Source organism: Grampus griseus, assembly GCF_964374135.1.
Source record: "Grampus griseus genome assembly, chromosome: 18".
In the NCBI taxonomy this organism is placed as follows: Eukaryota; Metazoa; Chordata; class Mammalia; order Artiodactyla; family Delphinidae; genus Grampus; species Grampus griseus.
The window spans coordinates 10,788,070-10,804,856 of NC_139012.1; the positions used below are offsets into that span (position 1 = coordinate 10,788,070).

A 16,787-nucleotide genomic window follows, 5' to 3' on the forward strand; every position below is an offset into this window, starting at 1 on the left:
TCAGATTTTTACATTATAAAAGGGTGAATGTTATGATGTAAATTGTATCTCAGAAAAAGCTGTTATTAAAGAAAATAAATTAAGGCAACCCAAAAGCTTAAAAGACCAAACACCACAATTAAACAATACAGATTATCAGAATGATTAGAAAAGCATGGCCCTCCAAAAATGGGCAGAAGACCTAAATAGACATTTCTCCAAAGAAGATATACAGATTGCCAACAAACACATGAAAGGATGCTCAACATCACTAACCATTAGAGAAATGCAAATCAAAACTACAATGAGGTATCACCTCACACCAGTCAGAATGGCCATCATCAAAAAATCTACTAACAGTAAATGCTGGAGAGGGTGTGGAGAAAAGGGAACCCTCTTGCACTGTTGGTGGGAATGTAAATTCATACAGCCACTATGGAGAACAGTATGGAGGTTCCTTAAAAAACTACAAATAGAACTACCATATGACCCAGCAATCTCACTACTGGGCATATACCCTGAGTAAACCATAATTCAGAAAGAGTCATGTACCACAATGTTCACTGCAGCTCTATTTACAATAACCAGGACATGGAAGCAACCTAAGTGTCCATCAACAGATGAATGGATAAAGAAGATGTGGCACATATACACAATGGAATATTATTCAGCCATAAAAAGAAACAAAATTGAGTTATCTGCAGTGAGGTGGATGGACCTAGAGTCTGTCATACAGAGTGAGGTCAGAAAAAGAAAAACAAGTACCATATGCTAACACATATGTATGGAATCTAGAAAAACAAAAAAAAGGTTCTGAAGAACACAGGAGCAGGACAGGAATAAAGACACAGACATAGAGACCGGACTTGAGGACAACGGGGAGGGGGAAGGGTAAGCTGGGACGAAGTGAGTGGCATGGACACATATACACTACCAAATGTAAAATCGATAGCTAGTGGGAAGCAGTGGCATAGCACAGGGAGATCAGCTCGGTGCTTTATGCCACCTAGAGGGGTAGGATAGGGAGGGTGGGAGGGAGACGCAAGAGGGAGGAGATATGGGGATATATGTATATGTATAGCTGATTCACTTTGATATAAAGCAGAAACTAACACACCACTGTAAAGCAATTATAATCCAAGATATATTAAAAAAAAAAAAAAAAAAGCATGACCCAACTACATGAGGGTTACAGGAGACATGTTTTCAATATAAGAGTCAGATGGAGAAAAACAAATCCTGCCAACAGTAAGCATAAGACACTTGAGAGTCTTCAGAGTCAAACATTAAGCAACTTGTCCAAGATCACAGGGATATGAAGTGGCGGAGCAAGAATTTTAACTCTGACTCCAGACTGTGCTAATACTGCAGGGGAGGGAAAGAAGAGGGAGAAGGAAAGCTCGAGTATAAAATTCAAACTATTTTAACCTCAAGCAAAGGGCAGAAAATCCCAGCCTCGGGCAGAAAATCCCAGCCTCATCAAATCCCAGATTCTTAACCTTCCTATTGAAATCACCCGCCAAACCCCACAACTCTAAATGTATTTGCCTTATCTACATCCTTAAAGACTCCCTAAAAATAGAAGATTTTTCTTTTTCAGGTATCCACTTTAGAGCATTTCTACTCAGCATCATCTTCAAATTCTTCAACAAACAGTCTAGAAGCTGAACTCTAATCCAACATGTTCTCAAACATCTCAAAGGACATTCTGTTATGATAAGGGTTTTATGAAGCTTGTTTCATAGGTATTCATTAAGCCTTTTGAACATGACATATTTAAAGTCACAATTTAAAACATATTACAAAATTGCTGTCAAAAGGATAAGAGTCACCAAATCTCTCCTCTAAATTCAGGGAGACATTATTAATTCAACATAAGTATCCCAGAGAGGAAAAAGGCATCAGTGACTCTTCTGTAGCTCTACCAGCTCACTCAAGTATTATACTTTACCTATAAAGTCAGCAAAACCAAGTGAAGACAGTTACTTTCACCGGCATCCAAGATCACAAGACCAAAAAAAACAAAAGAAATACTCTGTTTTTAGACCTTAACAATGGTACACCAATGAGGGGGAAAAAGGGAGCAGAAAGAGAACAACTTCCACCAATAGTTTAAAAAAAAAAAAAAAGGTGCCAGCCAAAGCTATCAATTAAAAACAAAACACTAACAATCCAGTCTAGTTCCAATTCATCTTAGAAGTAGTTTGGAACATTTACTGAGCATGGGATTTACAGTCAAAGACTTTTGTAAGAAACTATACTCTCACTTTCTAGCTATGTGACATTGGGCAAGTCATTCATTCTGAGATTGTTCTCTCTTCTATAAATCATAATACACCACAGATTGTCATAAAGATTAAATAAGAATGTTGCAAGTATATCTGCAGGTAGGTGTTCCACATCTATTTTTAAGAGCCTGGAGAAGGGAAGAAAAGTTCTGTGCCACTTCTTTTCTTATGAACAAACAAAATCCTACTTCAGCAAATAAGAGTACCCTGTATAACAAATCTACAGCAAATTCTAGCAGGCAAACACACACGCATGCGTGCGCTCCAGAAGAATACAAATTTGGTAGCAGTGGCAGTCTCTAGGAATTTAAACTGGGGGCTGGGGTCAGAGGTTCACAGATGGAAGAAACCTTATTTTTCAATGTATACATGTGACTTAAGTTTCTGAAGATTTTACATTCTCAAATTTTTTTCACTTTAACATAATAAAATCAAAGACCTGTGTCCAAAATGGAAATTCTAATAATATTAATGGTAAGAATATCTATGTAGTTAAAACTAGATGTCTAAAAAATACAGTGTAGTATTAACCTTTCTTAAGCCACGACGTATGTCACACACAAAACATACTTCCAGGAGCTACCCAGATCACAACCTATATAGATAAAATAGGAGTTATAAACAAATTTGGGCTTGCAAGGTCTACGGCTCTCTTTTTTTTTCCTACTCAAGAAAAAGTTTTTTTCAAATATGAGTGAATAGGGTATCATATTGATCGTTTTAAATTCACTCTAAACTATTTTAAGAACAAAAATATTGTTAAATAACATCATTAGAAAACTTGATAACTTCATAATTTTAGTATCAGTTGCCAAGTACTTAAAGCACATTTCACAACTCTAACACACCATGGATTACAACCTCACGACAGAAGACCGATGACCTAGCAAAAGGCTTTCTTCAAATTTCTATCTACACAACCTGATCATGTGCTGCCTCTGTTATTATAAAGTGCGGGAACAGATTTCTATGGGCTTTGGCTAAGTTCCCTACAGTTATCTGGTTTTCACTGTTTGGTTTCTCACTCTTTCCAACTAAGCAAACCAGGGTACAGTTTTTTTTTTAAGTGCTCTGTACTTATGGTCAGCCAACCTAGGTCAAGTCCTGATTCTATTACTTACCAATATAGTGTGACTGTTGGCAAGTCACTGCACCTGAGTCTCAGTTTTCTTTTTGTTAAATGGTTGCATGAATTAAATGAAATCATATATGTCAAAGTATTTTTAAACTACATTATCATGCGTGTGTGTATAGGAATAATATATCAGATTATTAATCTCAACAAGAAAAAAAATCTACACGCACAAAATACACATTAAAACTATCAGATTAATTTCCCCAAAATGCTAATTTTAACTATCTCATTCTCAAAAAAAGAATAAAAAAAACCACTCTTCAGTAGCTCTCCCCATCTACTGAAGTAATAATTATTAACTAACACCTGTAATGATAAGGTGATTTGCCTTATCTTATCAATGCCAGATTCTGTGCTAAGTTCTTTATACATGTTGTTTCTAACTTTCACAACAACCCTACAGGGTAGGTGTCATTCTCTTCATTTTAAAGATGAAAAAACTTGAGCTATTTCCCAATTTCGCTATTATGAACCTTACAATGAACATTTTTAAAGTACATCTTTGTAGGTGAAATTCTTAAGAGTGGAAATGTTGAGTCAAAGAATATATACGTTTTAAATTTTGGTAATACCAGCAAATTTCTGGAACAAAAAAAAAAGATAAAAGGGGGCTGAAATAATTTATACTCCCAAGAACAAGACACTTCCTGTACACTTGTCTACCCTGGATGTTACAGCTATTTTTTAAAAGTATGGTTAATCCAATGGATAAAAAAAATCTCATTATTGTTTTTGAAGTAGTTACATTCCTTACCTTGCTAAAAAGTCTCCAACAAAAGGTGATAAAAAAATACAATCATCAAACCTCAACTGCTTCCCACAGTTCCCTTCTCCACCCTCAATGCTGAGCATTCTGGATAGAACACACTATCTGTATGCATATATACACATATCTTCTAAATACATGGATAAGACCCATACATGAAACACAAATTATTGAATCTAACATAAATTTCTCATAAAGATAACTACTGTAACTTATAATGCTGTGCTGCATTAAAATATGATATGATAACATGAAAAAACATACACATAAAAACCAGAAAGATAACTAAAAACACTATGAAATCTCTTTAAATCTCATTTAATCTTTAAACCACTTTTTCCAGGGGCAGATAGTTTAACTTTTCAACCCCCTTTCGTAAACTCCAAAAGAATTCCTTTTCTTAACTCTAACAGTCCTCACAGCCTTCCACTACTGTTCCTTTACTGCTCAGAATACAAGGAGCCCAGAGGGGAAATACAGAATAAAAAACATTTTGGAAATAAAATGTGTGCTCAGCATATTAAAACTACTGAAAATTACTATTCTTTATAAGGATTATTTGTAGCTTTGAATTTTCCATTAATTGTTTAAGCAAAGACATGATTTTGTTTAAATCATGTACAGTAGGGATTCTATATAATCTGATCCCATTTTGTGTAAATTAAGCATAAAGAATAATTCGTCTTGGGCTTCCCTGATGGTGCAGTGGTTGAGAGTCCGCCTGCCGATTCAGGGAACATGGGTTCGTGCCCTGGTCGGGGAAGATCCCACATGCCATGGAGTGGCTGGGCCCGTGGGCCATGGCCGCTGAGCCTGCGCATCCGGAGCCTGTGCTCCACAGCGGGAGAGGCCCGTGTACCGCAAAAAAAAAAGAATAATTAGTCTTGTAAAGAAAACATACAAAGTTTAGAATGCTTTTAACAATTGGCTTATGGTACTTTCTAAAGCAAATAAATAGCACAAACTCAGAAAAAAAATTCAAGAAATCATCTTATTCAAAGCTGTTAACTAAAAACAATATACCAGATGATAAGGCACAAATAGTTTTTCTATAAACAAAGTAAATATTATGCTGATCTTTGAACAGCAATTTAAAGAAAAAGAAACAAAAAACAGAACCAGAAATTAATGAGGGGCAAGGAACCTCCACATTTGATTACATTTCAAACATAAGTTACAGCATACATAAGTTATAGTAAAAGGAACTCCACAGTATTAAAGTTTAAAAATTTCTTTTCCAGACTTCCCTGGTGGCACAGTGGTTAAGAACCCACCTGCCAATGCAGGGAACATGAGTTGGAACCCTGGTCCGGGAAGATCCCACAAGCCGCGGAGTAACTAAGCCCATGCGCCACAACTACAGAGGCTGTGCTCTAGAGCCCGTGAGCCACAACTACTGAAGCCCGCACGCCTAGAGGCCATGCACCGCAAGGAAGAGTAGACCCCGCTCACCGCAACTAGAGAAAGCCCTCGCACAGCAAAGAAGACCCAATGACAGCCAAAAATAAAATAAACTTTAAAAAAGATTTCTTTTCCATATTCTGCTCATCTTTCTTGCCAAAAGTTGCTGCCAACATAGTAATCTATTACCACTATCTTAGAAATCAGATTCTAAGAATATTCCCAGTTTGAGACAATAACTATCAAATTTCAATGGTTCGTCACCAACCACACAAACAATGTTGATATGCATAACAAAATCTGTATGCAATTTTATTTCACTGTTATTTTTATGGAACTCACCAGCTATAGCCAGGTATTTCAAAAGGTCCATTTTAAATGGCATACTCCAATGGGAAAAGTTTTTAAGCTAGGAAAATTATATCCCAAATAAGAATGTTGCCATGATGCACAAAAAGAGAGGTTAGTTATCACCAGCTACATATTTTCATGGTGAATAAAAACACATGGCAATACCGCTTTCTAGTTACAAAACAGTCCCTTCTGTGACAGGAGGAAAGTTTTCTTGCAGGTTACTGTTCCGTAATTCTTAATCTAATAATATTTACTTAATCTTTCCATTACATTCATTGAACTCACTACGTAGAAATCATTAGAATATAAAACAAAAGGGAAACAAAGAATGAGAAGACCAAGTCTCTTACCTTAAGAGGACATTAAAATACAGAAACAATTTTTACATAATATGGAAGGTGGTATGCCAGATAAGGAAAAAAAAATTTTAATGCTCTAGAAGACAGAGGAAAGAGATTACTTCTCACCAGAAGAACACGGAAAACTAGCCTGGTAGGGGTAACATGAACTGTGCTTTTAAGAATAGACAGTAGTAAGAAATGTGGGACCAGGGGACAGGTGTGACCACTGAGGAGAGTGATGGAAAAGACAGAACAGGAGAGAACCAGCCACATTTGGGAATAGCATGCTGTCTGGTTTGCCTAAGGCATAACATTGATAAAGGAAAATGGAGGAGATAAAATTAGAAAAGCAAATGAGAAAGGAAGGTAGTCATACATTTTATACCCTTTTCTCTAACATGAAACCCCTGACGGCACAATCTTATCTTCATTTACAGAGAACTTGAACTTCTTCATAATATTTTTTTCCCTGAAGTCATTTGTGTAGCTGACTTATTTTCCACAACATGACTGTGAGCTCCTCATGAGCAGGCGGCACATCCAATTCATTTTTATATCCTTCTCAAATGCCTTGAACATAGCTATCAAATAAGCCCTTTTTAATGACTGAATAAATGCATGAATAAATATACTTGCCATATAATTTCACTTCTCCCAGACTCAGATATTCATCTATACCAGGAGCCGGCAAACTTTTTCTATAAAGGGCCATACAGTGAATATTTATTTACAGGCCACTCGGTCTCTGCTATAGCTACGCAACTCTGCTGTTCTAGAGCAAAAGCAGCCACAGACAAGAGGTAAGTGAACAAGCAGGGCTGTGTGCCAATAAAACTTAATTCACAAAAACAGGCAGCAGCTGCATTTGGCCCATGGACCACAGTTTAGAGACTCCTCACCTATACAAACTTAAATATATTATATTGTACAAATACATTTAAAATGTATTATATTCAAATCATTTTCTTACATAATGACAGAACCTCAGCCAAAATTTCAAACTAGACGATAATAAAAAGGGGTATAAACAGGAAAATGTGGATATACTGCACAAAACCTGGTAAACCTGGACCTTTGGATACTTACGCCTAATACACCTCTCCAGACGTGTGTTACTATTATCCACCTGCGTGACTTTACGTCACAACTTCTTTAGGCCTCAGTTTAATCTACAGGCCTTAGTTTTTAATCTATAAAGTAAATTGGTTAAAACAGATCATTCTGGGCTAGAATTCTATGATCTTAAGAATTGTCCAAATTAAATTTATGAATTTTAAGTGAAAATTTCATCTTGAAAATGGTAATTGCATTCATAAATAATTCTGAATACATGGAAGAACAAAATATAAGCATATCACAGAAACAAAGTATAATATATTAAAATATTAAGTTAACTTAATACCTGAGATAATTGATCTAATGAGCTTTTCAAAACATTATCAATATCATATTTTAGTACCTGAAAACTAAGGTTTCAGTACCATCTTGAATGTAGTTATAAATACACCTGGAAAATCAGTTTAATAGCAAATATAGGGTCATGCACCTAGTCAGGATGGTGATATCAGGAGGATACTCCTGTCATAAAAAAAAGAAAAAAATTTCCCAAAATAGAGACAGTAGTAAGATTTGATATTAAATGCCATAATATGCAATAAAAGGGAAAAAACAGAATCTTACTTCTGGCTTCACATTCTATGCTCATGGTAAATAATTAATGAATCACTGGACTCCCTGATGTATTTACCTAAAAGTCTGAAATGTTTAATTTTAAAAGTCAAAGTCCACACATGTTATAAACTAGGTATCATTCATTAGGTGTAATGGTGATTTTACAACTTTTCCATTTTCACGCTTCAAATCAAGACTTAGGTTACAGAATAAAAGTCTTCACTCTTCCCAAACTATTTTCAAAGAATCGTTGGGTCAATGAAAAGTCTATAACTCATCACTACCCATATTTACAAAAGCAACACCGTTACGCTGCTTTCTGAAATATAAGTTAACAGTTTCTTGTTCCTTACAAACTTACCAAACATTTGGCAAATTCTTTATTTTCTGAAAGAAATCCATAACCTGGATGTACCTTAGAAATGAAAACAAAAAGCACTTTCAGTTTTACCAATTTGCAAAACCTTTACAGTAAGCACAACAGAAAGAGCATTAACATGTTTATTGTTCAAGGGCCCTGGAGTAAAGTTACTGACTCTAACATACTGATCTGCTCTAACTCAGTTCTCCCGAGTTCGGACCCAAACGCCAAGAAATCGCCTACTTTATACTCACTTGTAGCACACTACCTGTCTTAACCACAGTCGGGGCCGTCTCCCATCACACCTGCCTGTCCACCTGCACTTGGCTATGCAATTCAACCCAACCCAAACTCTCCCCACTTTTTCTGAGACTAACTTTGGCCACAAGTCTGGAGAATTTTCTAACAGCTAGTGGGTCAAAGAATTATGTTAAAGGAAACCTTTCACAAGATGGATGAAAAACTCTTATTTCCCCTTTCTTTACAGAACCAGGAACTGCTACTTTCCCAAACCCTGGCTACTAAGCCAATGAACATATTTTATTCCTGACAATATTAATATATTCAGCCACTACCCAATGAACAGTTTTTGTCAAACCTAACTAAAATCGAAGTTTGGTTTTACCTTTTCATCATTCTCTGAATTTATTTTTCTTCTAATATCTACTCTTCTTTCCCTCCTCATCCCACTCAGCCAGTCACAACCACTTCACGCTCTCCTCTCTCACAAGCCACGTTGCAACAATTTAAATTCTACCATCCTGTTCTAACCAAGTAACTTTTGACCAAACATAAATTTAGCCACCCTATTATCAGTCAGTATTGAATATATTTCTAGGAAAATAATTCTGCTATAAGTCAAATTTCTAAATGAGTCAGTATCATAATCTAATCTAGAAGTATCTACACATTTAAGATTTTTTTAAATGCTAGACTAAGCTTTATGAACATGGTACAGAATAATTTACACTACTACATCACAGGAAAAGAGTTTCACTCCAACAGTTTCATTTCATATAAACATTCAACTAAAGATTGTATTCTGATAATCTATAGTTAAAAGAGTTTTACCTTCATTAACTCTGCTAGTAAACTGTAACATCTATAATATGCGTTCATGAATTCAGTTTTTTATTTAAACATGCATCTTACTAAAACATTTCTTTCAAAAGAAATGTGAACACTAACTGAAGCACTCCAGGCTAACTGCTGGTGTTGGCTGCTTCCATCCAATTTTAGAGATAACTCTACGTAGTTTTTTTTAACATTACATGTAATTAGTTCTCTGATAAAAACATACACATACACACACACACACACAACGACAACAATAACAACAACAACAACTATAACAAAACACTATTCCTGATGTCAGAACCCAGTTTTTTCATTGGATTCTACTCCAAACAGAATTGGGGGTGGGGAGAATTACTGATTTCTCCATGTAAATTATGTATATTCCATTGACACTATCAAACTAAAATAATTACCAATTGCATCATTTTTATTTCTGGAAGTATAACAAGGCATACATAATTTTTAAATGATTAAAACAGGGTCTTTTGGATCCTGTTTGTAATACATATTTTTTAATACTCTTATAACACTGAAAGGGTTAATTCTCAAAATTAATTGGGATTTCTTTTTTTTTTTTTTCCCCCTAGCAAATCTGGAAATGAACTGAAACTGCTCCCTGGTGTGAAAGCTGAATCCAGCAGCCACCTGCAGGATCAGTAACCAACACTGTCAGATGCTACAAAGCCTCTGATTTCCAGTAGCGAATTCGGCCACATTTAACTCATGTGACATGAACTGCAACAGCATTTTCAATCATTCTTTCTTATTTTTTTTTTTAAATACAAACTCTAGTGTTCTGCTCACTACATATGAAACAGCTGCAGTAGACAGATTCATTCAGACTCACAGCTTGGGCCCCGGTTTTCTTAATGGCTTCCATGATGGCATCCATGTTGAGGTAGCTTTTACTGGTGGGAGCTGGGCCAACACAGACCGCCTCATCCGCCATTTTCACGTGAACCTGAAGAGACAAATCTCTACATTAACAGATCCTCCCAGCAAAAAGAACTATCTTCATCTGCAAGTATACACAAATTGCAAATCTGAGTGTTTCCCGTATCATTTATGTAGTCAGATCTCTCTCTGAATATGCATTAAGAAATTACAATGTAATAAGCTCAGGAGCTATATTAACCTTGATTTCATTAATTACAAGCCTAATCCACTAACCAGATAATTTCCATAATATTCATACAAATTTGATTAAGTAAAATCACAGCAAACAACTTTAGCCTCCTATTCAGTTCATCTATACGTAAACCTTATATCAAAAACTACTCTGTTACATGTAGCCAGGGTAGCCCAATATTTTCATAACAAGCATTCATGCCCAGTTCTAAGCAAGCTCCCCAGGAAGTGGGGATAATTAGAGAAACTGAATGAAGGGATGCAGTGAGTGTCCCTGCACAGCATCAGGTCAGCACCAGGCACAAATTAAAGCCCAGGACTAAAGAGTTCAGTATCACTACACATGAGCCAGAAAATCTTGAGAATCGTTTAAATACTCTCACATTTGATCCTCACCCATTTTAACCTTTATTCATAAAAGAACTGATATGTGCATTCAGTTCTAAACCTACTCCAAATTCAGGAATATATGCTCCATTTTTAAGACTACTTACTACACACTGTTTCAAATCTATTTTTGCTTAAGAAAGCCTAGGCATTCAATACAAAATAAATTGCTTACTTCTAAAAGAAATCTATTCTTTTAAAATGATGAAAGGGATTCATGTATTTTTGAAACGGCTTTTCCTAAGTTTTCCAGTGTAAGTTTAAATAAATTTAAACTCCGTTTAAATTTATTTTACAAGGCAGACATTAAAAACTGGAACACATTCATATACCCGGACATGTATGACCCTCCTCCAAAAAGTCTAAGGTGGAAAATATTCTTGAGTATTGCTAAGTTATATTCTTCAGATGTAAAGTAGTTTTTAAAGAAGCATTTTGTTTTAAATGAGGTCTATCAAAAAAAAAAATCAAGTCATCTTTTAGAAAGCTCAGAGTTCTCTTTTTCAATAAATATTTTCAAACTAAGTAAAAAATTATATTGTGTATTGAAAGGTTAAAGATACCTGCTACCCAAGGGATTAATAGATCAATATCTTAATATAAAAGACTCAAATCTATGCAGTTTAATTTCTTTAATAACACCCAAGGAAAGGCAGCCACGCTCGCAAAAGGATCCTAAATATTCCCATGTACAAAGCAAGGCTCTCCTTTATATCTTGCTTATTCCCAACTTCAAGTTGCTCTTCTCCCCTCAGACCAGAATGCCCCCTCTTCTACTGCCCTCTGCCCAATTCAGCAATTTTTTACAACAGCAATTTTGTTTTTGTAATTGTAGTTGTGGGTTTTTTCTATAAGAAAGAAATTGAATACTGAACAATCTTTTGAAAAAAATGCATTAGTCAGGGGCTTCCCTGGTGGCACAGGGGACACGGGTTCGTGCCCCGGTCCGGGAAGATCCCACATGCCACAGAGCGGCTGGGCCCGTGAGCCATGGCCGCTGAGCCTGCGCGTCCGGAGCCTGTGCTCCGCAGCGGGAGAGGCCACAACAGTGAGAGGCCCGCGTACCGCAAAAAAAAAAAAGAAAAAGAAAAAGTGCATTAGTCAGGTGGGGATAAAGTATTTAAAGTTAAATCTACACTTACTCTGTATATTTTATTTCCTGCCAGGTACTACCTATTATTAAAGATGCATTTAAAGTTCCACTTCTACCACTGGGTCTTCAGATGAATCTCCTTTAATCTGAACTCCAGTAGTACAAGGTGCAAATTTTGGCATTTAATCGCATCCTGCCCAGTAATGTCATTTTGACTCCTTTACAGATTATGTCTGTTACAATTTATACACTCTCCTTTTCCAGATCATAAGATCCTGCAAGGCAGAAGTTGTGTCTTAAATTCCTTTTCGTGAAAAATCTCTCCCAGCACAGTTTTATTGCTACAAGCTTTTAAATTCATAGATACACTTGGATGACAGTTTAATAATTTTCATTGTTAAGCCACTGTCTTTGAGGTAAAAAGCTACACTAAATTAAATCTCCAATCTTAGCAATACATATGGCAACTGAGAGTTGTACGTGGTGGGGAGGGGGATTAAAATATGTACACATGCATCCCTGTCTCCAAATTTTCTATAATAAATAGGCATCAAAAAGTTAAAAAAGGGGCTTCCCTTGTGGCGCAGTGGTTGAGAGTCCGCCTGCCGATGCAGGGGACACGGGTTCGTGCCCCGGTCCGGGAAGATCCCACATGCCGCGGAGCGGCTGGGCCCATGAGCCATGGCCGCTGGGCCTGCGCATCTGGAGCCTGTGCTCCGCAACGGGAGAGGCCACAACAGTGAGAGGCCACAACAGTGAGAGGCCCGCGTACCACCAAAAAAAAGTTAAAAAGGAGGGGAATCCTAATAATATTTTGACTTATTTACTTCCAGTCTTTTCTCTAAATATACTTTTGTAACCAAACTGCATATATAATTTTGCATCCTTTTGTTTTTTAACTATCATCATAATAGGCATTTTTCCTATGTTATCACAAACTCTTTGTAAACATACTGAGAATCTAGCTCAGAGCCTAACATTTTAGCAGATCATTAATACTGTTTGAATAACCATTCAAATAAATACATCAAAAGCAGGTCAAAACTGCTTAGGGGGGCTTCCCTGGTGGCGCAGTGGTTGAGAGTCCGCCTGCCGATGCAGGGGACACGGGTTCGTGCCCCGGTCCGGGAAGATCCCATATGCCGCGGAGCGGCTAGGCCCGTGAGCCATGGCCGCTGAGCCTGCGCGTCCGGAGCCTGTGCTCCACAACGGGAGAGGCCACAGCAGTGAGAGGCCCACGTACCGCAAAAAAAAAAAAAACTGCTTAGGGACTTTACAAAGAAAGGCAAAACATGCTGTTTCTAAAGGGGTTGGTTGGTTTCTTTTCTTCTATTTCTCAGAAACAAACCTTACTTTAGGGTAGAGGCCTATATTAACATCTCAAGCCCACAGTCTAAGACAGGGTCAGTACCAGCAAAAATGCTTGGCAAAGCCATTTGAAAGAAAAAAACTAGAACCCTCTGCTGCCTTAGTTCCCAAGGAGATACTTCTGAGTCAACCACGAAAGGATAGTTTAAAAAAACTTCTGAAACTCAATTTCAATTTTGTTGTTATTGTTGTTCTAAATGACTAAGGTGATTATTATTTCTTTAATAATACAAAACAAACTGCATTCAAGCAGTGCAGAGGCTCTTCTGAAGAATGACTTATCTTTTTTAAAATATTTATTTATTTATTTTTGGCTGCTGGGTCGTCGTTTCTGTGCGAGGGCCTTCTCTAGTTGCGGCAAGCGGGGACCACTCTTCATCACGGTGCGCGGGCCTCTCACTGTTGCGGCCTCTCTTGTTGCGGAGCACAAGCTCCAGACGCGCAGGCTCAGTAGTTGTGGCTCACGGGGCTAGTTGCTCCATGGCATGTGGGATCTTCCCAGACCAGGGCTCGAACCCCTGCATTGGCAGGCAGATTCTCAACCACTGCGCCACCAGGGAAGCCCCAAGAATGACTTATCTTCACCTACACTGACTAGATGTATCTGTCTCAAAAATTTCAGTATCTTGAAAAATATTGATTCCTTTTCTATATATTTCAATAGTAAAAGGAAAATATAATAATCATGGAAAGCTTAACCTGAATTAATCAATTAACCACAGTATTGCTGACTACAAGTTTCAAACAGAAAAACAGAAGATTTTAAGTAGCAATACTAAGTAAAGGAGTTAGTCTTCACAAACTTTTCCAATAGAAAAGTTTCCAATAGGGGTTTTAAAGATTATTAGTTTCCTCCTCAAGCATTTAGTTTTATATTTGGAAAATTTTTTATTCTTTAAATAGAGGAAAATTACTTGTATCAGCCTTTTATTTTCCAAATAATGATCTAGCAGAACAAAGGATGTGCTTTTCAATTTACAGGACTGAAAAAAAATCACCTTCCTTATTGACTTTCTGTTTAATGAATTTAAATGCTTAAACATAAATAGGTTAAAAATTGTGCCTCAATTTTAAAACTTTTGAGTTAATGGAAAATTTCATATTAGTCCATTAGATGCCTAAGATATGATAAAAAGATAACTCTGCTTGGTCCCTAACCTTATCAAATAGGTTGCACCTTAGTTAAAAAGTACACTAGGCCAGATCTGAGAGGGAAAGTTTTTAAATACCTTCTAAACAAATAGAAACTGAGAAAAATAGGGAAGACAAGCAGCTTTAAAGATGTTTTTTCATGCTAGGAGATTTTTTTTTTTGAAACCTATCAGTCAATAAGATCTGCAGTCACATGGGCACTATTTACCATGTCCATGGATACTTGAGTTTTCTTTGTGACATCCTTCAATGCAAACAAAACAGTGGGTTGACTACCTATAGGACATAATACATACTAGACACCCTCCTTGCCTGAGAATAGCAATACCTCACACAATCTGGTCAGACTTTAGCATCTACCAAATCTAACCAAATTCCCGAACATCACCAACAAACAAAAAGTACCCTTAAAGACTGAAAAGTGAAAGAAAGGAATGCCAGCTGCATCAATCTTAATTTGAAGAACTGGGAAAAAAATGTTTTTCAAACAAGACAAAACCCTATTTCTAAAGAAAAAAAGAATTCTTCTATTTAATGCAAAGTGTCTGAAGTCTAAAGAGACTTATACAAATGCCAACAGACTAGTATTCTGGCACATCCTTTCTAGAAAGGCATTTTGATCCTTAGAAAATAAATAATTTTTTTAAGTCAGTAAATATTACATTTGCTTTGATTCCATTTTGTATAACTACATGTGTAGCATCATGACAAATTTATTCACGATTATTTTTAGATGGAGGGATTAGTAACTTTACTATTTTTTCTGCTGTTATAATTTACATAATTTTTCAAGTGGTAAAACTAAAAATTAAAAATTACAGGGAAAAAGAGAGAAGGTTTTTGCCAGATGTAAAACTCCCAACCCATTTTCTACAATGTTGTTTTCACATCACAAAAGGGAACTGACCCTGAATCAATCCTGTAACCAAAACCAAGTTTTTTTAGTCTTTGTTTGGCAGGAATGAGCTTCTGAGGATATGGCAAGTAACAAAAGAAGGCAGAGCAGCATGACTAGAACCATATTCTCCTACCACTGACCCTGGTAGAATCATCCAGGGAGAATCAGAAGGGATGGAGGAGGGGGAATGAGATGCCAAGTATGATAGGAAAACCTTAGCAAAAGCAATGTTGATGAGCTGAGACCACAGTGAAATGGATTGTGGGCTACAGCTGGGAAGAAACTGAGGTACGTTTGGAAGGTCAGGGGCAAGGGTGTTGGTACGATGGGTTGTAGAGTTTAGGAGAGGCAGAGTGATAGCTGAGAAGGGGTTTGGAGTGTGGTTTTAGCTTAACAAAAACTTGAACAAATGCCTTTGGGAAGGAATCTACGGAAACTAAGGAGCTAAAAACACCCGAGAGATGAAATCATCTCCAGTATTTCTGACAAGCGAGCAGTGGCAGAGCTAAGAGGTACTGGGAGGCAACAGATGGGGGGGAGGGATAGAGCCCATCTCTCCCCAACACACACACAATAAATACAAACTAGTATTTAAAAAGGAGCGGGGGGAAGACAAAGAAAAGAAGGAAAGGGGAAGGGAGGGAGGGAGGGAGGCAAAGACAGGAAAGATAGAAAAAAAGAGACAGAAGGAAAGCAAGCAAGCCTCTTATGTACTCCAAGACAAGCTCCCAAAGCCCCCACTCCCCATGCCCTGTGTTGCCTGAAGCTCTTCTCTACAGAAATTCTCGAGCCACAACTGCAGAGAAAGCAGCAGGGGTAGGATCAAATTTATCAGACACTCTTGTGTTATAAGTTCATGTTATTGGGATCAGAAAGTGAAATGTACAACTTCCAAATCATCTACAACTTAAACACAAGCATATTTCTCTAAATTTTGACCGTGTTCTTTCCCTTGACCTGGAACATAAATATTGCAGCAACCAAATTTAACTATGCAAACTAAGGTAATCCCTAGGGCAGGGGACAGCAAACTATAGTGAAGGCCAAATCCAGCCCAGTGTCTGTTTTTGTACATGAAATTTTATTGGAACACAGCCATACTTATTCATTTACTTATTGCCCATGGCTTCTTTTGTGCTACAATGGTAGAGTTGAATAGTACAGTCCACAAAACTTAATTTACTATTGGGCCTTTAGAGGAAAAGTTGGACCACCCATGTCCTAGGGCGAGGGTCCCAACCCTCAGGCCGCACAGCAGGAGGTGAGCAGCGGCGAGCTAGCGAAGCTTCATCTGTATTTACAGCCGCTCTCCATCACTTGCATTACCACCTGAGCTCCACTTCCTGCCAGCATTCTGGTGAGTTGTATAATTATTTCATTATATAGTA

At 37.1% G+C, this 16,787-nt stretch overlaps 1 protein-coding gene across 2 annotated transcripts in view; it reads right to left on the bottom strand.

Annotated features, from left to right (window-relative positions):
* Positions 1-16,787, bottom strand: part of PCCA (propionyl-CoA carboxylase subunit alpha) — a 356,179-nt gene that overhangs the window by 289,427 nt on the left and 49,965 nt on the right. For both annotated transcript variants that reach the window (XM_082675555.1, XM_082675556.1), the window contains 2 exons: positions 10,221-10,334; positions 8,297-8,350 (listed from right to left, as the gene is read on the bottom strand). In XM_082675555.1, coding sequence (XP_082531681.1) covers positions 8,297-8,350; positions 10,221-10,334 — 168 coding nt within the window. The remainder of the gene's footprint in view (positions 1-8,296; positions 8,351-10,220; positions 10,335-16,787) is intronic.